A 27,868-nucleotide genomic window follows, 5' to 3' on the forward strand; every position below is an offset into this window, starting at 1 on the left:
AGAATCATAGAATCATAGAATCATAGAATCATAGAATCATAGAATCATAGAATCATAGAATCATAGAATCATAGAATCGATTGGGTTGGAAAAGACCTCCGAGATCATCGAGTCCAACCCTTGGTCCAAATCCAGTCCATTTACTAGATCATGGCACTCAGTGCCACGTCCAATCTGCGTTTAAAAATCTCCAGGGATGGTGAATCCACCACCTCTCTGGGCAGCCCATTCCAATGCCTGATTACTCTCTCTGTAAAGAATTTTCTCCTGATATCCAACTTAAATTTCCCCTGGCGGAGCTTAAGCCCGTGCCCCCTTGTCCTATTGCTGAGTGCCCGAGAGAAGAGACCAACCCCCACCTGGCTAGAACTTCCCTTCAGGTAGTTATAGACGGTGATGAGGTCACCTCTGAGCCTCCTCTTCTCCAGGCTAAACAACCCCAGCTCCCTCAGCCTCTCCCATAGGACTTATGCTCCAGTCCTTCACCAGCCTTGTGCCTTCTCTGGACCCGCTCCAGCCACCTCAATATCCTTTCTGAACTGAGGGGCCCAGAACTGAAACAATATCAAGGTGTGGCCTCACAACGCGCAGAGTACAGGGGAAGGATCACTTCCCTGCTCCTGCTGGCCCCGCTATTTTTGATACAGGACAAGATCCCATTGGCCTTCTTGGCCACCTGGGCACACTGTTGGTTCATGTTGAGCTTCCTGTCAATTAGTACCCCCAGGTCCCTTTCTGCCTGGCTGCTTTCCAGCCACTCTGTGCCCAGCCTGTAGCGCTGCAGGGGGTTGTTGTGGCCAAAGTGCAGGACCCGGCACTTGGCTTTATTGAACTTCATCCCATTGGAATCAGCCCATCTCTCAAGTCTATCCAGATCCCTCTGCAGAGCTCTCCTGCCTTCCAGCAGGTCGACACTCCCTCCCAGTTTGGTGTCATCAGCAATGTGTTTACTTTGCTCAGTTCAAAGGAATTTTCTAGAGATGTCTCCTTTTGACCATATAACCAAAATGTGATCTTAATTTTGAGAGTGGTAGATAATGAATTTTTATTAGTTTGTACATTTATTTTATGCATTTCTTCATATTTTGAAAAGTAAAAAAGCATGCAGGAAGTATAGTGGTTTTCCTGTTCTTCTTTGAAGATTTGCTTATCAATTTTTCTGAAATTGTTTTAGCTACTTTGTGAGAAGGAATTAGTTCTATTTTAGAGCTATATGTGAAAAAACCCCACACCATCTCTGTTAATAATGAAACCTGAATTTATTAAGCAGCATGGATTGTTATTCACTAATCAGCAGAAATTTTGATTTTTCTCTCAGGAAAAGTTGATTTTCTATATATATTTATTTTTTTGTTTGATAACAAAATTTTACATTATAACATTAAGATAGATAACCTACCATTAGGTAAGAACAACAGCATTTCTGTGTAAAATTCCAAGGTGATAGCAAAACGTAATTTGACTAGTAGTAGCTTTAAAACTAGCATACTAGTACATAGCTTTAAATAGCAAATTCTTGAATCTCAACCGTCAAATGGAAAGCTGCCTTTCAGAGGCCTGTTACCTCTAAGATAAATAATACTTATATGATGTTTGCTACTCTATCACAACAAGCTTTATTAATATTAATAAAACTTCAAGTATTTTATTAAAAGTGATAGAAATTACATAACTGTAATACTTAAGCTTGAAATATATTTAGAAGTCTCTAGTGTACTAGTAAAGATACTCACTTTTCATTTACATTTCCCCATAGGGGAATGTTTTGGGTTTAGATGGTGAAATGCTAAGTGCTGAACAAAGAAACACCCACAACATTGGGTCTCAAGAAGCTTACTTAATATGAATTTGTAATAGTTCAAGGCTCCTTTGTCTAAGCTTCTTTATAAGGTAACTGTCAAGATTTTTTCCTTTGACTTAGTATTGTTCATCTCTTTTGTCAGAATGGCTTCTCTTGTATATTTCGGCATCTATTAACTTCCTTAATTTTTTCCCCCCTCCTTGGGAATAGCTTAGTTTAACTATTTCTGACTGCCTGTGAATGTGATTTGGAAAGCTGGAGGCAAAGTATTGCTGCTGCCTTGTGACCTAAACTAGTTCCCAGTTGACTTCAAGTGCAGTTAAAAGTGTTGAGTGAGTTAATTGCATCCAGCCTGAACTAGATAACCTACTTGACTCTTTTTTTGGGCAGGGGTGAGGCAACAGCTGTTGAGTTTAGCAGGAGTGCAGAACTAATAACCTCTTGACTCTACAAGCATGCAGTGATCACCATCAGTTGTAATGAAGAGGGTCCAATGTTGTAAAGATAAAAATGTTATGTTGTAAGTAACCTGCTAAACTTCAGGCCAGACAAACAGACCATCAGTTTAAAATTAATTGTTTTCAGAAGGGTGTAAAAAAAATGCCAGTAACATCTAATGGAATCTAACTATTTTAAACTTGTGTTGGACCCTCACATGCTTATTTTTGTTGACTCACTTCAATACATTGGATAAAGAATAGTTATATTACATTTTCAAAGCAATGCAGCAAAATCCAGTGCCATGCAGATAACAAAATTTGTTCATTTTAGTTAATATTTTTTCAATACATATTACTAATGTTAAGATTAATTATTATTATTGCATATCCTGTTGTTACAGTATTATGATGTCTTTAATTTCACTGAAGGAAGAGTAGTTAAAAGTGATGAGAGTATAAGCATTATGTATGATTTTTTTTTGTTGCTTGATATGAACTCCTGATTAAGAACGCAATGTTAATGTAAAAAAGTATGCTTGCCAGCATTATTATTAACTTCAATAGTATCACTGACTTATAATTTCCAATTTTTTTTTATATTCAGTCTAGTGCTCACCATCCTTTTGTCCTGTTCTTTGGTAATCTTGCTCTTTCATTTTCTTCCAATAATTTCTTTCAAATTGGTAAGCATCCCTGAATAGTAAGGGGGTTGTATCTGCTAGTTTTACTGGAGAAGGTGGATACTCTTTGAAATTTTCAGTTTCTGGGTCAGCCGGAGGTGCCAAGTAGAAAGAGAACTGAAGTTACATAGAAGACAAATGCATTTCAGTGAGCACACTTAAATTTTTATCAAGGAGAAGGAAACTATTTCTAGATGTATCTGTCTAGCTTGGTCTTTTACAAGTCTGTACCTGCAGAGCACTAAGTTTTAGTGCACTGGTTTTACTTGTGAACTGAGAATTTGAAAAGAAGTATTTCTTTAACCCTAATAAGTTTAATAATCTACAAGAGTTTCCAAAATACTGCAAATAATTAGTCAGTAAAAGTGGTGATGCTGTGTAACAAAACTGTTTTTGTTGTTGCTTTTTTTAGTGTCAGTTGTGACGATGACAACTGAAGTTGGCTCAGAGACTGAAGTAAAGAAAGATTCTGAGCAGCTGGGACCAGACAAAGCCAAGGACAAGCCTGAAGAAGCATCAGAGACTCCAGAAAATCAAAAGTCCAAGGAAGCATCCTCTGAAGAAGCTCAAGATTCTTCTCTCCCAGAACCAACTAGCCAAAGTAGTCCAAGTAGCCAGAAGAAGCAAAAAGCTTCACCTGAAAGCAAGGGTATTTCTCGTTTCCTTCCCCCCTGGCTTAAGAAACAAAAATCATACACCTTGGCAGAGCCCAAAGATGAGCCCAAGAAAAAGGCCACAGGGGAAGAACAAGTAATTGGAGAAAGCGAAAGCCAGACACCAGAGGGGGTGGCTCAGCCAAGAAAGAGCTTGGAAGAAGCAGCTGAAAATCACCGTAATGCTAAAGCAGATGACAAGGAAAAACAGTCTGTCAGCAGTGCTGAAACACCACAGGTACATGTGGGGAAATCTCATAGATACTTTAGAGTAATTTTAATGAAACCCAATTCATGACTTATGTAATTCATGCAAAGCTTTGTTAGTATCATATTGGGGGAAGAAATGATAGCTACTCCAGTAGGTAGGCTTCAGTACTGGTTTTTGTGAAGTTGTATGTCAGTTCTTAACATTCAAACTTCATATTCTAGGTTGCCAAAGATAAGGTGCATAGAGAATGTTTTATATGAGGAGGGGCTGAACAGTTGGTACTAGTCAGCCTGGGGAAGAAAAGGATCGAGGGGAATCTTACCAATGTTGTATGCAGTTAGATGACGAAAAACAATGGACCCAAATAAAAACCATGACATTACATCTCAAATCTCAAACAAATTCTTTTTACTGTGATGGTGATGGGACCTTTACTTGGTAAGGAAAGGATGTAGCCCAGGTGATGATGGTGCAGAGGATAGGCCTCCCACGAGTAATAAAGCGATGGGTCAAACACTGAAGCAGGTTGTGGATGTTGTGGAGTCTTCACCTGGGAAGAAAATAAAACCTCAACTAGATATGGTCCTGGGGTAAACGTCTCTACGTGCCCCTAGAGGGGCCCTAGGCAGTTGGACTAAATGATCATTGTAGGTCCCTTCTTCCTGCCTCCTCCTTTCTCTAGCAGTACATGCTGAGGAAATTTCTGACATTTCTTCCCAGTACTAGCAGAAAGGATTGAATGGGTAATCACGTCTCAGCCTAGGCATTAGCTCTGTCTCTGTGTAGGGAGGAAGCGTGTACCTTCTTATGAGACCTGTGGATCATCTGAAGAAATTTGAAACAAACAAACAGAAAACAAACAAACAACAAAAAACAAAAAAAAAAACCCAACCAAACAAACAAAAAGAACCACCAGAAAAACCCAACAAACACCCAACCCAAAAACAAGTGAAGTACAGTTTTTGACAAACTATGTTTGTCCAGTTTAGCTGGATTTCCAGAGGGATGGCAAACCCCCACATCTCTACTCAGAGATCAAACCCTTAGCCTGATGCAGGACATGCTCCCAAACTGACTGACTGCAAACATTTTGAGGTGTGAAGTACCTGTTATTTCCTTGAAGAGGTTTTTTTTTCTTGTTGTACTCATTTTTAGAAATGCATGAGCCATTTCCCTCAGAGAAACGTAATAAAACAAGAGCTGGAGAACAACAGTATTCCATCAGAGTGAGGGTCCATCTGGCCCAATACTTGGTCTCCAAAGTGACTAACCACAGTGGACTAGATGATGATGAGGTCCCTACCAACCTCAACCACTCTGTGATTCTGTATCACTTGTCCTTAATGAATGCTAGGTTTTAGTTAAGTATAACTTGCTTCTTGAGTTCTTTCTCTTAGGAAAAAAAAAAGACAATAAAACATAGAAAAATTATCTAATTTCAAGGAAAGGAAAAAAGGCACCTTCTGTGGTTTGAGAGCTAGAATATCTGGTCCCCAAGGAAGACCTTAATACTTGTGCTGGTTGTTGTGCTTCTAGTATGTGCATAACTTTAATGAAAAATTAATGTCTTATTTCTTAGTAGCTTATAAAAGAAATGTACAAGTTAAAAACATCCACCTTCCTGACTTGCAGTCATTGTTTAACTGTATTTTATATAGCTTGTCAAAGAAGATGGTAAAGAAATGGAAGTAGAGAAAGTTGCAGAGAAAAAGGAAGAAAACAAAGAAGAAAAGGAAAAAAGGGAAACAAAAGAAGTGCAGACAGCTGAAATTAAAACAGATGACATTCCCCAGAAATCTCCCAAGAAAATCAAAACTGTGCAGTGTAAAGTGATGCTTCTGGATGGCACAGAATACAGCTGTGACCTAGAGGTAAGGCATCAAGTCTCTATATAAAAGAGCTTTTTTTCTGCAGAGAAAAGGAAAATTTGGTTTTTTGTAGTAAGTGTTTAATGCTATCACTAGAGGTCAGTTAACATTTCAGTTTAAAGCTCCATCGTTAAGACTATATCAGTTTATTCTTAAAAACTCCCTCTGAGGTACATGAACAAATCCTTTCAATGCTGATCACTTGACAGCTCAAACTAGATTTTTTTTTTTGTAAGACATTAAAATTTTCCTGAAGATGTAGGGTCTCAGGTACTAATGAAGTTTTTTTTTTTGAGTTAATGCATTAATTTTTTTAAAGTTATCTCAGCTGAAGATCTGAAGTTTAAAAGAAGTTCTCTTCAAAGAAAAATTCTGCTACAGGTATAAAATGTATTCATTTTTAAAGCTATGTTCTAGTTCTGAATTTTCGTAGTTGCATAGCTCTGTTTTGTAATTCCATTAACCTTTGCAAACGCTTGAAAACTGTGTTCATAGTGCCTGAAGGCTTCAGCCTTGAGTCTCAAAGGTTGTATAGGTGATATTTTCAGAAGTTCTTCTAGCTAGTAGCACCACAGGCCAATACTAATAATGAGTCTTGGTTCCCTTACACAGCTGCATCTTAATCATAAAAGACTATCTGCCTTTCAGCAGTTGTTTTTGCAGGTCAGAGCTCTAAGCTGTTCTTAGGTCCAATTATTTTTAAACTTTGGGGAAATGAGGAATCCAGTGAATTAAATAGCTGGTGAAGTCTGTTTGGTTTTCTGATGGTTCATGTGTTGCTTCCAGTCAGTCATTCTCTTTGTGAAATGTCTCATTGGTAGTCATACGAGATGGCTCTAAGGTGATGAGAAGTTTCCATGGCCAGATAAGCTGCTAGTTTAGAATATCATAATTTCCATTTCTGGGTTCAGTAAGCTAAAGATGTGATGATGATTCAGCATGTTCTGCAAAATGGTACTTGATGCAACACTCACAGCAAGTAGACTTTAAAGTGAGTGTTAGAACCACAGTATGTTGGTAGTTATATACAGAATTAATATTTTTTTGTAAGAGGTGATAATTTTCTTACTTGGGTCAGTTCCTCCTTTACATTTCCCTCCTGTGTTTTACACTGGAATATCTGCTTGTTTGAAGTGGAGGGAAAGCAGTTGTTCTGGGCCACACTCCTGAACATAGTTGTTATATTTTGCATGGTGAAAGTAACTGATCTGCTATGGTGCCTAAGCTGAATATCTGAGTTAGAAAGAAAAGTTAAAAATCTCTGCCTTTTCAAAAACTAGACATCTAGATATATCTTCCATAGTGATCTAAGGACAAAACAGTGCCAATGTTATGGCATTTCCTAGACTGAGCTGATTTCTTGAAAATATTCTGATTTTTGTCTAATGTAAATTATTCAGTTTTTGATGTAGTAAACACAACACAAGCCACTTGGTGGTGCGGGCTTCTGATTGAAGCCTTTTGTCTGCTCTTGTGCTGTTTCATTTTTTCCAGTGTCTTATCAGTCAGTCCCAATGCTGTTTGATTGTGGATTTCATTAGACTCCCTTAGTATTTTAATTGCTTCTTGTGTACAAATCCTTTTGTTCTGTGATATAGTACTGGATGGGTACTACTGAACTGTTCCTTGCAGAACTAATAGACAAGACTAAAAAAGATGCTTGTTTTTTAAGCCTTTCAATTTCATAATAACTTAAATCTTATTTCATGCATTAGTACAGCTTGCTTTTTAAACCTGTTCTCTAATAAAACTCTTCCTGTCAGCAAAAAAATTCTTATTTGTTGTTTATCAATGTAAAATACTCCTTGGGAATGTTTTGCTGCAGTTTGATGGAATTTTTAAAGTTTCTGTTCTATAGTTGATACTAATACAAGCTTTCTAAGGCTTCCATTTATAAATTTCTATTCTTGATGTTAAAACTGAACAATTTCAGTGTATGTTTCTTAAAATACAGTATTTTAATCCTACATGGATCTTCCCAGATCGTGTCAAATATAGAACACTGCACCATAAATTGACTATAAAAAGCAATAGTGAAGCCTTCATTAATGTTAGTTTGGCTTGCTTATTTTTTATGCTGTGGTTCCAGTAGAACATGGAAAATATACTACAGAATAATTGCTCTCTGCAACACATTGTGTAGGGAGTTACGTACTTATGGTCTAAAGTTGCAGGAATTTTGTCATGAGAGGTTCTTGAAAAGTTTTTATTTATGTATTAGTATCAATATGTATGGAGAAATATATATATATAAATTATATATAAACCAAAAATTGACATAGATATAGTACTAACCCTGGAGTAATTGTTGGTTTTGTTTGGTTTTCCCCCCCTGCATAAATGTTGTTTATATCTGCATGGTATCTCTGTACATTAATTAAAGGCTATATGAGTTTTATCTTCCTGGGCTTTTCCCCATCCTAAAATGAGACTTAAACGAAATTGTGGCTTACCACAGAGCTAAGATACCATTTTGCATTTATAATGAAAAATTCTATTCTGCAATATTTTAAGTCTGTCATGATTCAGTTAAGTTGTTTGATAAGAAATGTTTTCTTATTACTTGCAATAAGAGTTTGCTGTAAGAACAGAAGAAAAAATTAATTCAGGAAGAGAACAATGTGGTATAGAAACAATTTGTTTCGTATGTTCATTTAAATAATTTGTAGGACATGAGCAGTGCTGACTGCAATTTTATAGATGAATTCATGTTCTTAAATACACGTAGAGTTTTTTTATGTTCTACTACTGTGCCAAAATATGTAGTGTCAGAAGGCTGCTTCAGTCCTTGGGAGAAGACTGTGGTACAAATCCTTTTTTAACGTTTTCAGGACAAAAAGATGTTTGGAAGTAGTCAGGATGGATTTACAAGGGGAAACCATACTTTCTACAATGTGGTGACTGGTTCTGTGGATGTGGGGCGATCTGTGAATATAATCTCAGCTTTAGCAAGACTTGACATTTTCCCCATGGTTGTTCTAGGCATAGGTGTTCTAGACAGGTATGGGCTAAGTAAGTGTACAGAAGGGTTTGCCAGAAACTGGCTTAAGTTGTGATCAGCAGCCAGAAGTGTAGCTGGAGGTATTAACAATACTAAAGGCATTGATACCAAGGCAGTTAATGATCTGGATGATGGCACAAAGTGTGTCCTCAGCAAGTTTGTAGGTGATGATAAATCTGGGAAGAGTGGTGGTGATATATCACAGGGACCTGGATGAGCTGTAGAAATGGGCATGTAGGACTCTCATGAATTTCCACCAAGAGGAGTGCAAAACCCTGCACCTGAGGAGGAATACGACCAAGTATCAGCACAGGCTGGACTGACTGACTGGAAAGCAGCTTTGCACAGAAAGACCTCTGTGTGTGTGTGTCCTGATAGAAAAGGTGACCGTGGGCTAGCAGTGGGCCCTTGCAGCAAAAGTCAGCAGCTTCCTGGCCTGCAGTAGCTGGATGCTGGCAGCAGGTCAAGGGAGAGATGGTCCTTCACTCACTGCTCAGTACCTGGAGTGATGGGTCCAGTTCTTAGCTGTCCAGTGCAAGAGAGACTTGGACATTCTGGAGACAGTCCAGCAAAGGACTACAACACTGATTAAAGGCCTCAAGCATCTGATATCTGGGGAAGGACTGACAGAAGTGGAACTGTTCAGCATGGAGAGGAGGAGGCTCTGGGACGTTTTAGCCTTGTATATAAATACCTGGCTGGTGGATGAGCCAGGCTTCTCAGTGATGCCAAGGGACAGATTGAAAAGAAATGAACACAAACTGAAGTACAGGGAATCAACTGAGAAAATGAATGTGAGTGTATATCAACTGAGGGTGACCAAACACCAGAACAGTTTCCCTAGAGAGGTTTTGGAGTCGGCACCCTCTGAAATCATACAAATCTTTTAAGACAAGGCCTTGACCAGCTCACTGTGAGCAGGAATTTCAGAATAGATGACCTCTAGAGGTCTCTTCAGACCTCAGCTAATGTACATAATTGTAGCTATATTTCACTGTTGTAGGAGAATAATTCAGGAATTATTATAAATGTGTTAATAATTTAGTCTGTATAATGCACATGGCACATGTACTGTCAATTAAAAACTGATGGTAGCATGAATAGTATCAACATACAATTACTGTTAAAGCAGTAAACCCAGTGGCATACCTGTAACTTCATTAAGTTGACTAACAATGTAAGAATTGGAGAGCTGGTATGCAAACTGCCCCTAAAAATATTGCACAGATTCCTGGTGAACACTACCATCTTGGCATTCTGCAAGGAACTATCTAATGTGCTAGCCTAGTAACTCTTCTTCCCGTACCTGGTCTTGGTGATTTGAAGCTCTGTTATGTTGGAGGGTTTCACCTACTGCCTGTTATGGTGTGGCAAATTTATTGAGGTGAAATGATGTTTGAGTTAAGCACTTTGAAATATTAATCTTCATGCCAGCTGTGACTTAAAATTTTCACCTCAGAAAGATATTTCAGATACCTTTGAAATAATTAGGTGCTATTGCTGAAAAAATGAGTGTAAAAACAACATGTTTGAAAGTTTAGAGTGTAAATGGAAACTTTTGTTTATGTCATCTTAGGTTCTAAAAATTCATAGTTTTGTATATTGCCCTTTTAGCAAGATGGTTACTTCTCACCTTTTTCTGCTTTTAGCAAAAAAAGAGTTCCCTAAAATCTCAACTGTTTGTCACTGTTGTCCAAGTACCTGTTTTTATCCTGTTTGGTTTTGGTTTTTTTTTAATTTGAAGTAAGAAAATAAATTCCTAAATAATTAAGAACAATTGGAAGACTGCACTTTGAGACTTCATACTGTTTGGGAGGATAGATGACTTCAGGCATAATATCCATAGCAGTTTGGATTGACAGCTTCTAAAATAGCAGCTCTTTTGTTACTGCTCATTGAATTCCATGATCTATGCCAGTTGTTTAATCTGACAGCTATCTCTTTTATTTCCTTCTATTTTCCCTTGTTTTAAAAAGTGATCTTAGAATAGATTCAGGTTTTAGCTGTGCAGTTCTAACAGTTGTTTTACTTTAATTTCCGTTCTTTTTTCTGTTCATCTTGTTTGTAATTTTTCCTGAAAGAACAGAATATTCTGTGTGCTTAGGAAGAAATGCCATTTCAGTAGACCAGAAACTGCTCGCTAAACTGCTGTCCACATGATAGATTTCTATCCTGCTTATATTCCCTTTTGCTTTGTGAGCTTAATTTAGTTTTAGATATATTTGTGGCTACATTTCTTCAGCTCCAGTGCTTTAAAACACTCACTTAATTTTTTATAGCATGAGTTTTTAATTTTTGATACGGAAAGAACAAAACCTTGTTTCGTATAATGTCTTGTAAAAAAACATGTACAACTATCCCCTGTCCTCACTTTCCCCCACTCAACACTGAAGCTGATTTTGTTCTTTATTTTGCTAGGTGACATGTTCGGTACAAATTAAATTAGCTAAATTTCTCAAAGATGACTGGATGTAAAAAGAATTTTTCAAGCTTAAAAAATGGATATTTCAACTCAATAAGGTGCTAATAAGCTTTTAAAGAATACGTAAGACAATTGTATTGGAAAAAAGGTTATAGTTTTTGCTTAAGTTTGGTGTTTAACAATAGAGTTGCTGAGATTTACAGTAAGCAGCAAAAACTCTATAGAGGTTGTCCTGGACCAGGCTCTCCATGCTTCACTAAACGTTTTTAGAGATTTAGTATTTATCAAGTGGGAAGTGGATATCCTAACTTGCTGAAAATTGAGTTCAGCTTGTGTTGGTTTATAAGTAAACTGGTGGGAGAAATGAACCCAACTCAAGAGAGATTACAAGTCAGAGTTACAATTTACAAAAAGATTACAATAAATGCAATGATACAGAGAAAACTGGTTTTAACCCACAAAGACAGGTGTATAACCAACACCCTGGGACAAGAACAGAACAGTGTTTGTCAACCCCAGTGCTGAGCACCATGTGGCCGCACCGGGTGCAAAGTGAATGAAAAGGAAAACCTATTGATCTGGATGATGGTTGTGGTCCTGTTGAAGTGATGATCACAGTCTTGTCAAGAGTGGCAGTCACAGTCCTGTTGAAGTTCTGGTCCTCCTCTGGATCCAAGGAGTGGTACCAGAAGTCCCAAAACCCCAAGACTACGTATGCTCAGGTTCAGGTGGTACCTCTCCCAGGGCAGGGAGTTTCACAATGGGTGATTTAACTCTGAGTCATGGGATATTTTTGGAATCTTTGGTCTAGGTCCTGTCAGCTGCCTATTATGCCAGTTCATTATGGCCCATTAGCAGAGATGACCCCTCAGACTGGGTGTGAAGGTGCTAATGCCTCTCTGGAGGGGAGTTATCACAGCTGAGTCATTGGTGTGAAGACAAAAAGTACTCCCTGCTTGTGGTCTAAGGTGTCAGGTGTGCCCTGACCAGCTGCTGCAAATGATCCATTATTAACAGTCCATCAGAAATGACATAGAGGGTGTAGAATACACAGTTTTGGTTATACCCACATAGTGATAAACTGGTCCTGGCCCCTGTAACTAGAACAAGCTATATTCTGAAACATTTGAGTTCTGCAGTACAAAACTGAGATAGGTAGAGAGATTAATTTAAGTGAATAGGTGAAGTCCTGTAATTGTAGAATGACTGAAGCCAGTTTGTGTTTGTTGACATACTTGTTTTATGTCCTGGCTACCACAGAATGGTATTTGTAATAATCTTCATGTTCTCAAGAGTTTTTTTGTCTTAGCAAGACGAGATTCCCTGTAAGCAAGGGTTAATGGTACATTATTGTCAGCTGAAAAGGGCAGAGGAAGTAGGTTTTACATAAGGAAATCATATATTATGTCACTGTCACTTTTTTTACCCTGGATTCTTCAGAAGAGAGTTAAATTTGGGAGCAAAGATAAACCCATATAAATTGCAATCCAATTATAAATTTAGTTATAGCACTAAAAAAATTGCATGGATGTACATTTTGTTCTACCTGGAACAGTTTCAATTTATTTGGAATGGATTAAGTAAATGTAGGAACTTAGCATCTATTACGTTAATAAAAAGGGATTTATTACAATTTAAAGTCCAGATAAAATAAAATTTGTGTAACTTCTGCATAACGAGGCATTTTCTCAGAATCTATATTGAGTCAAAGCACTTCTTGGGGAAAAAAGTATATGTGACATGCAGAATGCATTGAGAGATACATTAGATTGAAGAAAAACTGATTTTTGGGACAAAGCCTTATGAAAGTGAATTCCTGTGTGTATCTTCTCTCTGACATGTTGTGTAATTTGCTGGTGAGTGGTACAAAATAGAAATGGATGGGAGATGCTCAGTTAGAAACAACACAGCTTTAGGATGTTGAAATAGTAAGCTTATGCATGAAATTGTGGGGAGAAAAAAAGAAAGTTCATGGTGAATTAGTTTTCAAGGTCATATAGAAACATCTTTGCAAATGACTATAATTTGATGCTGTTCTTCCATAGTTCAGAATTTGTCATCAAATGTAGTTGTAGGAGCACAGGTACCCTTCTTGCCATTTGTATGTTTTGTATTATTAATGACTTTAAGCTTTTTTTTGCAGCCACCTAGTGTTCTTTGACAGTGGAGGTATTTTTTCTGGCTTGTTTCTGCATGTCTTTCCCATTGTCCAGGGCATGCCTGACATGGTTATGTTTGGCTTCCAACATAAAGCAAATCTCAGATATTTGTCTGTTTTGAAGGTTACTTTGTAAATTAATTTATCACCTTTTGAAAGTGATCTGTTCTTTTGCCCCTAGAACTCTTTATTTTGCCTTAATAGATCTTCTGACTGGTATCAACTTGCCATTTTGAATTTTAAGTCAATAAATGTTTATCTATGGAACTGTTCAAATTGATATTTTGGTCTCTTTTGTGATTATTTTTTTTCCCATCTGTCTGTAATTTTACTTTCATAGATGCAAATTTGAAGGACCTAGTTTAGTGCCTTTCTTGAGTATAGCTTCTCTCAGTATGCTTGTCTGAATGACAGTTCAGATACAATGCCTAAGGTGTTGCCCAGAAGTCCTAAACCTTGTACCAAGTGAAACCTGTTCATTGTTGTTTGAAATTCTCACTGTAGTGTTCTGTGGTTTTTGATCTTTCTCAGAAGTGAACTGCAGTCAATTCATCAGTGCTGCGCTGTAATCAGATGTAATTCAGATGATGATTGTAATCTTGGATAGTTGATAAAATGTCTTGTGGTGTGTAAATAATTATTATGCATCTTGGCTACTTGCTCTGAGGAATTAAAAACTTTGAGTGGGAGTAGTGTTGTGAACTTTTTTATACCAGCCACTCTTCAAACTTACTTTATATTGTTTTTTGGAACTTGTAAAGTTTCATGAAACAGCAGAATATCCTCCATTAAAGTGTTATATTTAATTCCTTTAAGTTTTATCTTCTAGTTCCATAAGTCCACAGGTTGCATATTAACAAAATAGATTGATTTTCTGTGTTCTGTAGCTTTAAAGGAATCTTTAGAAAGAAATCACAAAATAGTATTGCATGCAATATACTTAAACATGAGTTACATGTACACAATATGTGCATTCATAAAGCATGAGCAATTCATTTAATCATTTTTGATTAAAATTATGGTAGCTTTTAAAGATAATTTCAATTTAGCCTCAGACTCTTCAGAGTAATGTGTGAATGCCTGGAGAGGTGGAAAGAGGAAGAAGCTATTGTTGAATAGTTCTGGAGCAGCATGACTTAATTTTCATAGGCTGTGAACTGTTAAAAAACTTTGTTACCCTTCATTACTTGAAAGAGAGTTCAGTTTACTTACAGGAATAACAGCGTGTAAGTGTATCACAGGCTTGTCAAAGTATTGGAGGATGAAAGCTATTGAGTGATATTTGCCAAAAATTGTGACCGAGTCTTTGTTCTTGTTTGAAATGACAGAACTGTGTTAAAGGATAAAATAACCTAGGATCATGATTCAGTAGTGTCATATTTGAGATCTAATGGCAGTTGAGATTTAATAGCTTGAATGAATAGACTGTTGGAATGTTTGACTTAATTTCTAGAAGCAATTTTAATTATTTTTTTAACACAGTGCAAGTGACATAATTTTGACCTACTCCTTTTCTGATAATTGACATCTGTGGGAGGTGTAAGTTATTAATATTTTACGGTGCTCTGCATGTGCCTCTTATTTTCATGGGGGGAAGTAAACTTCCTTTTTCTCCTCTCCTATTCTGTGGTTTTGTAGATAGTCATGAGGAAATTGTCATTAAATTTGGTATCTGCAGCAAAGACCTGTTCAGATTTTCTGCTTCATATATAAACTGTGTTTTAGTGAAGAGTAACAGTTTAAACAAACAAAAAGAAGTGCTAAGTGCATAATGATTACTAATTAGAAGCAAATGAAGATCCTATTGGGTTTGTTTACTGCATTCAGTCAGTGGTCTAATTAAGTATTTATGACAAAAGGCATTTAAAGGATGCCAGCACTGACCGTATTTTATGCACGTATGAACAAGTGAAATATATTGGAGTTGACATAGACTCTGTGGTTGCCTACAGTTTGCTAATACAAAGTAAAAATGTATTTGCTCAATGTACAGTTAAGATCAGTCTTTAACTCTGAATTAAGAAAAGTCTGAATGAAGTTGATACAGAACAGATGTTTAATTATAGTTGAGTTTTGATTTGCAAATCTTTTTTCTGACTGCTCAGATGTGTAGACTAGGTTTATTCAAACACTAAGTGGTCTGTTTAAACTATGACATCTTTTATTTAGAAAAAAGAAAAATAGGGATGATGTTAAATTTGGCACATTTTTTAAAATATCTGTCTAGATTCAACAGACATCACTGGAAGTAATGTTTGTGTGTGAAGTCATCTCAGTCCCTGGATATTCTACCTTCCTCTGCAGCATTGAGCACGACCCCTTGCCGGGGCTCCTTTGGGCCATTTTACTTAGGTTCTTTCCTGCTGCTCTTGCACCTCCAAGGCACCACTTAAGCCTTGGCTCTCCCCATCTTTTTGCCATTGCTAGTTTGTAGCAGGAGAGAGCTCCTCTATTCCCTTGGTTCTCTTTTCCCCAGAGGTTCTTGCTTGTGCAGAGCAGCCTGTGCTTGAAAGGCTTCCAGGTTGGCTGTGCCATCAGGAGCTGCCACTTTTCAGCTCTTCCTGCAGGCAGTAGAAGTGTGGGACAGGCATGAGAGCACTTTTCATGCATCACTGGCCTAGAAGCACAGCAAAGCAATTTTTTGGAGCCAAAAAAATATGCTTGTCATTGATAGGTATCATACTTTTGAAAACACCACAAGCTGTTGCACCTCTCATGCTCTTTTGTGTATGATCAGTTTCCTGAGACTTGAAGAATAAGGATCCATAGAGAGAGTGCCTGGCCCATATTCCTCCTGCTTCTTTCTGTGACCTTGCCTTTGCCACACTGCAAGGGACATTTATTTGTTTGTTTGTTTTAAGTAAAACTGAAGAATGCAAGGAATTCAAGGACCTTCATGTTCTTCTTAAAGTGTGGGCCCCAGAACTGCTCACAGTACTCAACGTGAGGACAAACCAATCTGAATACATCAGGATAATCACCTGGCTGCAGATGTGGGTTGTGTTAATGGTTGTGAGCATTGGCTCTTACACAGATTGAGAAAAATAAAATGAAATCAAATCCCTTTTCCACCTGTAGCCTTCGTGTCTTTGAAAATGTTTTTGGAGCTGAAAAACCCTTGGCATTTCAGGCAAATACCAGTCTGATAATTATTCAACTCATGGTGAACACAGGGAATATAATAATTATGCTATGTTATACATATAACTATGCATGATAAACTGTGTCTGTCCAGGAGAGCACCTCTCTGCAATGCAGGGCCCAGGCCCATCCAAGAGATGGGGGCAGACATGGCACACCTACAACATAGGCAGGGACTGAGGGCCCCAGGCTCAGCCAAGACACATCCCCGGGGCTCTTGGCAGGGAGATGGTATGGGTCTCCGGGGGGAGGCTGCTCCCAGACACTGAGGCCTATGAGCACTCCCAGGATCTTGGCAGAAGTAGACTTGCAGTGCTCATGTGCTTTCCTTTAGACATTTGTGGTTAGCCTCTTTGGAGACCAAGTATTAGGCTAGATGGACCATTGCTCTGGTGGAATACTGTTGTTCTCAAGCTCTTGTTTTATTACATTTCTCTGAGGGAAACAGCTCAGGCATTTCTAAAAACAAGTACGAGGAGCAAAAAAACTTCCCGGGAAAATAATAGGTATTGCAGACCTCAAAATGTTTGCAGTCATTCAGTTTGGGAGCACATCCTGCATCAGGGTAAGGGTTTGATCTCTGAGTAGAGATGTGGGGTTTTGCCATTCTGTGGAAACCCAGCTAAACGGAGTGAACACAGAACACTTTCAAAAAATTGTACTTCACTTGTTTTTGGGTTGGGTGTTTGGGGTTTTTTGTGGGTTTGTTTTTGAGGGTTTTTTTCCAAATTTCTTCAGGTTGTTAAATTGTCCTCAGGTGAGCCACAACTGTCACCTCCATAAGAAGATACATGCCTTCTTCCCACACAGAGACAGAGCCAATGCCTAGACTGAGATGTGATTACCCATTCAATCCTTTCTGCTAGTGCAGCGCTGGGAAGAAATGCCACATAACTTCCTCAGCATGTACTGCTACAGAAAGGAGGAGGCAGGAAGAAGGGACATACAACGATCATCTGGTCCAATTGCCTGACCACTTCAGTGGTCAAAGCATGTCCAAATGACCCTTAAACACTGGCAGACTTGGGGCATCAACCACCTCTCTAAGAAGCCTATTACAGTGTTTGATCACCCTATTGGTACAGAAGTCTTCCTCATGTCACATCTTCCTCAGGTCACAACCTCCGCTGGTGCAACTTTGAACTGTTCCCACATGTCATATTACTGGATCCCAGGGAGAAGAGCTCAGCACCTCCATCTCCTCTTCCCCCTCCTCAGGAAACTGTTGAGAGCAATGAGGCTACTCCTCAGCCTCTTTCTCTGTAAACTAAACAAGCCCAAAGTCCTCAGCCACTCCTCATAGGACACTTCTTCCAGCCGTTTCATCAGATTTGTTGCTGCCCTCTGGACACATTCAAGGAATTCAAGGACTTTCACATTCTTCTTAAATTGTTGTCCCCAGAACTGCTCATAGAACTCAAGAGGAGGACAAACCAATCTGAACACATCAGGATAATCACCTCTTTTGTCCAGCTGCTTAAACTGTATTTGCTGCACCACAGGATGGAGTTTGCCCTCCTGGCTGCCTGGGCTCCCTGCTGGCTCACACCGAGCCAGCTGCTGACTAGCACCCCCAGATCCCTTTCCATAGGGGTGAGCTCCAGCCAATCCTCTCACAATTTGTACTTGTGCCCAGCATTATTCTGTCCCAGGTACAGAATCTGGCACTTGTTATTTCATGCCAGTGATTGCCCGATGCTCCAATCTATCCACATCCCTCTGTAAGGCCTCTTGTCCCTCAAGAGAGTCAACAGAACCTCCTAGTTTAGTATCATCAGCAAACTTGCTAATGGACCATTCAACTCATGCATCCAGATCATTGATAAATATATTGAACAGAACTGGTAGCCATGTTTATATTGCATTTGTAGCTGGCAACTCTTGTATAGCCAAAGAGATCCATAATATGCTAATTCCCAACCACATAGAAATTTCCGTTGTGTATGCCTGCTGCATTTACTTTGCTCTGGTTTGCTCTTTTTGTGGGAAGGAGGTAAAGGACAGAAACATGCTGCCTCTGATTTTATGAAGTGGTTGCTTTATGAGGTGGCATCTGTGATGCCTAAATACAGGCTTGAAATTGATATTGGAATAACCTTGGTTACATGCATGCTTTCTATGTTCTCACTTAAAAAGACATAAGTTTGGGGCAATTTAGAATACTGCTGTTCTGAGTACTGTTGTGTTTTAAACTTCTGGCTCTGTGAGCATATCCTCATTTCTCAGCCTCTTGGTATAGCTAGGATCAATACGCTCCTGTTCTTGTGGGAGCCAAATACGAACTTAAAATTTTACTGCCATTTCTGTGTTAGAATTTGGAATATGAAGATTTCCTTGTTTTCAGTGCTAATGTTTGTTGTGCTATATACACATAGGTATGTGGATATACCTATATATGAATGTATATCTATCTATACATATCTAAGGATAGTGATTATAATTTTACACATTGGCTGAGACTATCACGTAACATCATAACCACATGGTAGAAAAAGAAATGGAATCCAGTTTAAAAAGTAACAACCTGTGCAAACCATGATGCTGCCTTCTTAAGAGTCCCCTGCTTTTTTATTAAAAAATTTCTGGATCACCATAGTTGTTTTCAGTTCTTGTTTAGAAACACTCTACTGTCTCTTGAAGCATGGCCTTTTCTAGAAAAGGTATATGTTATCATATAATTAAAACTATGTGGTAAATGCCTGTCCCCAAATGGATTACAGAGAAATCACACTTGAAAAGTTTGTTTTTGCAAATTAAATACCTTTTCATATTTTTAAAACTATATCTCAATATTTATTTATAAAATTTAAATAACCAGGGGTCTTAGAATTTTACAAGTAGGATCTTATAATGAGAACCATTGCTGGTACTGAGAGCCTTCATGAATCCATAACAGAGCTCTATAAATACCAGTTTCTGATACTATAATGTCTTGTACTGCTTTGTGCTGCTGTCTAGAACATCAGCTAACATAACTTAGGCTTTGTGGCATGGTGGTGTCTTTCCTTATGTGGAAGAGCTATAAACTGACAAAAAGATGTTTAAAGATACTGCGGACACTGCTAATGTATCCAAGCTCAGTGTTGACTATGACTTTGTAAGAAGAAACTGCTATATTTTACTGTTACACTTGCAATATATTTCCTCTAAATTTGTCTGCTTTATGTTTCTATATGTCAAAAGCTTTATATTAACTGTGGGATTTAGTATATGAACTTTATAAAAAGGGCAAGTAATTCCAGATATGGACTTAATGATAGTTTATATTATTTTTGCATTACTAAATATATTTCCTTTACTGAAATATGTATAACTGGAACTTGCCTTTGCAATGTGTGATGACTGACCTGCACATTGACTTGGGGAAAAAAGTGATATCTATTACATGCATCTAAGCAGGCTCAGATTCTTCAAACCTATTGCTTATACTTTTCCTGCTTTCAGTTTATTTCTTTTCTATACTGGCAATTTTTCTTCTTAAGGGGAAGCTGTCAAGAAAATTAAGTCATTACTTCAGACACTTACAGGAAGTAGTCATCTGTCTTTCTGAAAAGTAAGATTTTTGAAAGTGCTGGAAAACTTAAGATTCCTAGCTCTGACTTCTGAGTTCCACTGCCTTGTTGTGCTACTTGTGCTATTGAATGTGTTCATTTTATAATTTTGTTTCTTTGAAAACTTTCTGATCTTTGTGAGTAGAATGTCTTCTGGACAATGTGATTTTGAATAAATAAAGCTTTGGATTCTTGGGGAATAAGCCAACAATGCCATCACTCTTTGTTCGGTGCATACTTTCTTTTCTCCCCTCTTCCTCCCCTCTTGGCCTTTAACGCCCTGTGCTGTGGAGCTGAGCTGAGGACACGTGCTGAACTGGGGCCTGTTGTGAGCACTCTGCCACTGTCTGCGCAGACAAGGGCTGCAGTGTCGCCAGGGCTGCCTACACAGGGGCAGTGGATGGCGTTTCTGTGGAATTGCAGTGGTGGATGGCATCTACTGAAATCCGTAGGATAAGCAAATACAAGAATTCCTTTAAGCTGATTGGCCTCTGAAAAGGCCATGTTGTGGCATCATTGATAAATACCACAAATAGCAGACCAGTCATGAAGGAGTTGCTTTAAACTGGGAGGCTGCATGCCATTCACATTCAGATTTTAACTTCCCACCCTTGAGTATGTGGTGTGAGCTGTTTGCTCTAAATCTTTGTCTCCTGTTAGCTGCCGTCTCTAGCACAACAGTCCTTTTCCTTAAAACCTGGCACATAAAAGCAGGACCTGGGACCCGCTTTTCATTACTGGCACTACAGACATATGGAATTGCCCTTGTTTACGTTTCTGGTTTCAGGTACAAGAAACATAGAATGATAGAATGCTTTGAGTTGGAAGGGACCTCAGAAATCTAGTTTCAAGCCCCCTGCTAGGCTGGGACACCTTCCACTAGACTGGATAGCTCAAAACCCCATCCAACCTGGCCTTGAACACTTCCAGCTTCTCTCCTTCTAGAACCCTAGCTTATCTGGGCAAACCCGTTCCACTGTCTCACCACCCTTACAGAAAAGAACTTCTTACTAATAACTAATTTACACCTATTATTTCAGTTTAAAGCTATTACCCCTTGTCCTGTCACTACATGCTCTTGTAAAAAGTCCCTCCATGCTCTCATATAGGCCCCCTTGAGGTACTGGAAGGCTGCTGTAAGGTCACAAAAACAGATAAAACTTCAACACTAACTGCAATTTGCTTAAAGTCTAGTAAGACTGAGCTACAGCAAGTGGCCTTTTTAAGACACTTTTTAAGAATGTGTTAAAAGGATGAGTAGTCTTTTATTATTATAAAGTAGCAGACTACAATACTGAAACTAACCACAAATAAAAATGTGTTCTTAATTTTATTTCTTTGTTACAGACTTGCACAATTAGTATTTTTAGGAAGACTAAGCTTCTGGAAGGCTTGGGGTTTTTTTTTTTTTGAGTGTCCAATGGAGTCATTGGGTACTGAGGGAGTTCATAAATATAGAGATGGAAAGCAGTCCTCATTTTCTGCCCCTCAAAACCACTGCAGTATGGAGAGCTAGACATACTGCATATGTTCACCTTGCACCTGTATGCTACTTCTCCTGGTCTGAGCATCAACTTTTAGTGGTCTGCTTGTTCTTTTTGTCTCTTGAAGATGAGACCACACTTTATTTTTTCAGTGCACTCATATCACATGATTCAGAAGTCATTGAGATGTATACCAAAATGATAGAGATGCTAAAGTTAATAGAAATGAACACTGTAAAAACTACATTAATTTTTAGAAGATAATACAGAGAAAGTTGGCTCAAATAAAGAAGTCTTCCATTATTTTAAAAGTAAAGATTTACAAAAACTGAGACTATTTAGTGGTACTTAATAGGGCAAAATATTTAAATTGGTTTAGGTACTGAATTTTCCTTGTGTATTCAAATAATTTTTTTTTTTAATATATTGAAAAAAAAAATTGAAATGTCTCTGTTTTTGTCAAGGATATTTATAGCTTTCAAATACGGTGAACAGTGTATTGTAAGAAAGCTTATAGCTTTATAATCTGCTCTATTTATATTTTAAGTGTTCCTGAATAATATAATCAAATAACACAACCTGTAATTAAGGACTTTACTGATTTACTTATAGCAATTTTCTCTTTTTTCCCCCCCGTGTTTTTCCTTGATTTTTTTTTTCTTTCCATACCCTTCCACCCCCAGAAAAGAGCAAAAGGACAACTGCTGTTTGATAAAGTATGTGAACATCTCAATTTACTGGAAAAGGACTATTTTGGGCTGTTGTTTTATGAGACTTCAGAACAGAAGGTAAGCCTATATGAGGTTTTTGTTTGTTTTTCGTTGTTGCCATTCACTTCAATAGCTTAGTGAGGTATGTTCTATTAAATGTATACCATTACAAACACTTGAGTGAATTTTGCTGCCTTTGCTCATATATGTGTAAGAATGCTTTATTCAGGAATGTGAAGGAAATCTAGCCCCTAAATCTGTGACTATTAGGTCTTTGATTTCCTTTCTTATTAATTTTAAGCTTAAAGAAAATTTTGGCATTTGTAAAGAGGCTGGAGGTGACCCATGACTGGTACTGGATGCTAATTTTACAAATGAGTGGTGTTTGATATGACTATGTTCAAAAAGATCTCTTAAATACCATTTGGTAACTTATTTTCAGTCTTCTTTTGTACTTGCTGATATGCTAGATAGTTGAGCACATCTAGATTGCTCAGCTGAGAAAAGTCTTAAATGAATTGATGGCATGTGTTCCATTAATTATCAAAACCAAATTTGTCTTTCCAGCATGGGCTGGCTGTTGCTTTCTCCATGAAATAAAGATATATGTGTGGTCATCTTTATCTTCATAAAAAAACCCAGACTAATAACTGCAAATTGAAGTGGAAAAAAATTGTATTTGTTTTTGATCTGTATTTGTAGCAGAACCATCATTACATTATACATAGTCTAGAAGTTTTTTGCTTTTTTTTCTATCATCTTCTTTTTCCTTCTATTGTGTTTGAAAGTAAGTCTAGTTAAGTGGTCTGAATAAATCTGAATTTCTGACAACTTCCATTCAGATAAAGCTGTTTTCTAGAGTTATTTGCTTTGCTGCAAAGCTTTCTTTGCAGTATTGAGCAAAATACTCAATCACTCTGTATTAAGGATCCCCACATACAAAACAGGCTTGTATTTTTACTTAGGTATTTAATTTTTGTTCTTGATTTGTAAACCATTTCTAGAAATAAAAACTTTTTTGGTGTAACAATGAAGAGCATCTCAGTTGATCTTCTGAGTAATATCATAAACCTAATTTTATCTGTTACTTTAACTTGTTATCCCTTTATTTCTGCTGCTCACTATTGAAAAGCTATGCCGTAAATGCACAGAAAAATAATATAAAACAGCAGTCTGATCTCTGGCAAGAGAGGAAAGGTCTAATAGCAGACCTGGGATCCTCGAGCTATTCCAGGAAATAGCCCACCAGAGAAATCTGGTCCTATCTGTTATGAGGACTGAACAACCACAGTTGTTGGATTTCATCTTTGTCATACAGATAAGTTCTTTGTGTTATTTGGAGAAACTTTAAAAAGAGTCTTCTCTGGCAGATTTGCATTTCCCACCTCCTACTCTCACAGAACTTTTTCTGGGTTTAGGGCCCTGTTGTTTTTTTTTTTTTTGTTTCATCTCTGTAGTAAGTTTGAATTCCTTCAGTGCCAGTTCTTTCTGATGCCTTTTTTTTTTTTCTACTGTTATGACTATTGCCTCTTCAGATTAAAATGTCACAAATCTCTGACCTCCAGGCCAGTCAGTACTAAATGCTGAATGATGTGTTTTTCCATTCTTGTGGACTCATCACAGCCACCCATTTATTAGCCAGCTGTTGAAATCCATGGCAGCTGTGGTGTGTGGAAACTGAATGCCAGGCACTCTTTTGAGCTGCTCCCTGATGCACCACTGGGGTACCATTGGAGGAGGAGTCCCATTAACTTTTCTCCATGGGTGTTCTCTGCAGCTGGGAGAGATGTTATGTCTTCAAATCAGACTGATTTTTGTTAGCTTTAATACACACTTCAAAACTATTTAAGTCAGATTAGTCATTAATTATTTCTTTCTTTTTTACAAATGTTAAATTTATTAGTGTAAAGTTCAGTTAGGGATTTCATTACATTGGACCCTCGAAAGTTCATGAATGCTCCATTCACACTGTAATTGTTGTGCAGAAGTGTTAGAAAGCTTCTGCTCTTACTCTCTGGGTGCCAGCTGGAAATGCTGCCTTTCTGGATTTGTACAAAATACTTTTGTAATTGTAGAGAACATTTTGTTGTTCTTTGACAATACATTACTTTGTCTCATCTATAACCTTACCATTCACAAATTAAACAAATAGATTTCTGCCTAGTGGAGCAAAGTAGTGTGTATACACTTTGTCTTTTGCTTTGAAAGACAGACCTGTCTATTCTGCATTAAGAGCTCTAATTCAGGGTAGATTCTTTCATGGTATTTGTTTTATCTGTCACAAAAGACACAAATGCAAAAAACCCTACCTCTGTAATTATGCCTATAAATGGAATATAAGCATCTGATTTTATTTGACAGAACAGGAATGAAAGTTGGTGGCAAAGTCTACTTCCAATAAGCTTATTTCAGACTTGGAAAAATCAGAAAATTAACTGTTTAACTTGTGTAAAGAAAGAATTATTCTTCTCATCCTCCACTATATTCTTTTCTCCTTCTTTGTAGTGATAAAAGATAAAGCATTGAAAGCAACATACTCAGGAATGCTAGTTTTCTGCTGTAACTATGCCATGCTGTAGTCTGTATTTTTTTTACTTTACGCTACGTCTAAAATGTAAGAATTTAAGCTACTTCTAGTTATCTTTGTAATTGCAAGAATATGGCTGTGTGTAATTTCAGAGTGGAATTCATGCCAAAACTGAAAATCTAGGATGATAACTGTAGCTGAAGTGAGTCTCGGTTAAAATTATTTGAAGACTTAACGTTGTCTTCCAAGGCCTTTCCATGTCAAGGTTCTTTCAACAGATAGCAGTTTTTCTGACTTAAGCAAAATAAATAGTATCCAGAATTTTGGAGAAGCTTTGTAACAATGTTATGAACTGTGCCACCTCTGGAAAAATCATAGTAGCTATGAAAAGCAGAGGTCACAGACTTCTTAAAGCAAGAGATATGATATTCTCTTTTTTTACATTAAAATTGTAAAAAATTATAAAAAGGGTTTTTTGCATTTGATTTATAAACAGTATTTATCTAATATATACATGCTGCACTTGTGATGAAATCTACTTGAACGAAGGTCATTTACAACAGGGAACTCAATATTTTGGGTCATATTCATAGGAGCCACATTTTCTATTAGCAGAGGTGATCTATCTTAAAGATTTGCATCAGAAACTATGCAAAAACGTAGTTTCATGTTCTCCTAATCCATACAGACCTATGAAACTGTAGCCTAGCATATTTGTCTCTTTCAAGTGAATTGGACTTTGGGTACAAAAGCCTGTAATAGAGACTGAGGGACATGGTATTGGGAAACAGTTTTGCATCTGGAATTTGTTTGGTACCACAGACTGAAAAAGGTGAGTCACGTTATACTCAGTATCCACTAGTTAGGCAAGAAAAATTGGTATAAGTATGCCTTACTCAACATTTGTGCTGGCACTGAGGGGTCCACTCAGTCTTTAAAGCTGCTAATACCTGCAGTAGTTTAGGAAAAAGCAGATATTGTCCTTGACCTCACAAGTGAGTTTATAATTCTTCCCTACCTTGCGCATTCTGTCTTTGAAATGTTGCAAGGCCTGCTGTCAGGCTGACTGTATGCAAGTGTGTTTCTTCCATATATGTGCTTGAATATGTATGTCTGGCCATGAGAAATAAAGGTTCAAACACTTTATGAAGTAACTTCTCAGTAACTGTAGTTAAAAGGCTTATGTTTCTAGTCTCTCACACAAATTGTTTTCTAATGTGTATGGGTAAAATTAGTAAACAGGAGTTACTGATGAATATATGTGACTGATTTCTTAGTCTCACTTCCCAAAGTTAAATTTTTGGATGATCTGTCACAATGCCATCTCTTTGCATGTATCAATAGTAACTAAAATGCTATGAGCTATTTAATAGGTTGCACAGATTATATTAAAGTATTTTTGGTATTGAGGATTTTAAATGCTGACTGTGGGGGTTTTATCTTTTTATTTTTCAGAACTGGCTAGATCCTTCGAAGGAAATCAAGAGACAAATTCGAAGTAAGTACTTCTGTATTCAGATGTTATGCTCCTTTTATTTCCTCACAGAAATGAAGATAAACTTAATAGCCTGGATGTTGACTAAATTGTATAGTTAGAGGTTTAAAATAATTTTTATCTGATAATGGTGTATTCAACCTTAAAAGAGAAAGCAAATCTTCTATTTCTGTCTGCTGTCTAAGAAGGGCAGAAAGAATCACTCAACTTTTTGCTGTAAAAGTTAATTATTTTACTGACTATTGCCCCAAAATTTTCCTTTGTTGCATGTGACTAATGGTTGATATTTTTGCATTCTGAAACAGTAGATGCTTTTCAGCTTTGTGCTGATATTTGAGTTATTACATGGAGAATGTCGTCTTGGAAAGGTGGTCGTGATTGTTACCATAGGACTTTATAACTTCAAAGACTCACCAGAAAAATATGAAACTCTAAAAAGAGAATTAATATGTCTTACAGGAAATGTATACTCTTCAATACTGATCAGTCCAGCATTGACTTTTGTGATATGTCCATTTCCATAATGGAAATGGAATAGAGAGCATAATCTCTGAATGTCTCACTGCAATGCTTTTCAGACTGAATCTGTCTGAAATGCCTTTCTACTTCCTATACTCAATACATGATGAGCTATTTATTTTACCCCATTAGCATAAAAATTTGTCAAAGCTCTTCACTGCCTGGGGTACCTTCTCCATGGGGACTTTATGGAGAGTAAATTTAGGTGATACCCTGCCTGAGTCTACATATCACAAAATAAGTGGCCACTAAAAAATGCTAGACAGCCCACTGCCCTTACTGAACTTCTTCCCATTGCTTTACTAATTTGTGGCCAATCCAGGGCTTTTTGCTGATGTTTTGTTTTTGATGGAAACCTTTTGGTAATACCTGTTGGGAAACATAACTGGGGAGAAGAGGATGATGACAATACTTACATGCCTAAACTTTCAACACAAGAATTTAAGTTAAGGAACTGAGAATCTAAGTTAAGGAACTGACTGTACTTGTAATTAAGAACAGCAGGGTGTTATACATAATGATAAATACATGGTTTCTTTACTATTGTTGACTCTACTGTTTTAAGGCAACACTCAATTTTTCCAGAAATCATAGTGTTGTTAATTTTGTTTTCTTTAGATCTTTGCATATTGAGGAAATCCCTTACTAGGAAGGTGTGGTTTATATTTTCAGTATAGAAATCAAAGTTACAGAAGCTTCCTTGGAAACTGTTTTTTTGATCTAACGTATATATGTTGTATAACCAAACTAGAACTATTAAAATGGTGAAGATGGAAGTAGTAACCATACTTCTAATTAAGGAAAAGTTACTGGTGTTGTAACTTCTTGTTCTGCATGTCTTTAGTGAAAATCTGTTAGTTGTCCAAATATGTGCACTAAAGGCTGTTTTGTTTTGTTTTTAATAAATGACAAAATATTGAGGGTGTTTATACTTTCTGTGTCAACTTTGTTGATACAAATGTTGATACTTATTTGTCTTCTATAGTGATTTGCAAGCTATCTGGCCTACAATTAGTGTCAAAAATTTGAAGTGTAACAATGGACCTGAAAATTTTTGAATTCACTACGTAGTGTTTTTTTAATACTGTATCATATGCACTACCAAAAAAAATATTTTAAGGGGATGTGATTTTTCATACAGCGTGAAGACCTACATTTTATACTAGAGAGCAAGTCCAGTTTCTTGAATTAGGAATCATGACCGGGT

At 37.3% G+C, this 27,868-nt stretch overlaps 1 protein-coding gene across 5 annotated transcripts in view; it reads left to right on the plus strand.

Annotated features, from left to right (window-relative positions):
- The first annotated feature begins 2,296 nt into the window (after positions 1 to 2,296).
- Positions 2,297 to 27,868, plus strand: part of EPB41L2 (erythrocyte membrane protein band 4.1 like 2) — a 69,867-nt gene continuing 44,295 nt past the window's right edge. For all 5 annotated transcript variants that reach the window (XM_027751500.2, XM_027751569.2, XM_027751587.2 and 2 more), the window contains exons 1-5: positions 2,297 to 2,321; positions 3,334 to 3,812; positions 5,444 to 5,656; positions 22,094 to 22,198; positions 26,103 to 26,145. In XM_027751500.2, coding sequence (XP_027607301.2) covers positions 2,312 to 2,321; positions 3,334 to 3,812; positions 5,444 to 5,656; positions 22,094 to 22,198; positions 26,103 to 26,145 — 850 coding nt within the window. In that variant the 5' untranslated portion in view covers positions 2,297 to 2,311. The remainder of the gene's footprint in view (positions 2,322 to 3,333; positions 3,813 to 5,443; positions 5,657 to 22,093; positions 22,199 to 26,102; positions 26,146 to 27,868) is intronic.

This window comes from Pipra filicauda, unplaced genomic scaffold, assembly GCF_003945595.2.
Source record: "Pipra filicauda isolate LSUMZ 115617 unplaced genomic scaffold, ASM394559v2 scaffold23_size5868930_pilon, whole genome shotgun sequence".
In the NCBI taxonomy this organism is placed as follows: domain Eukaryota; kingdom Metazoa; phylum Chordata; class Aves; order Passeriformes; family Pipridae; genus Pipra; species Pipra filicauda.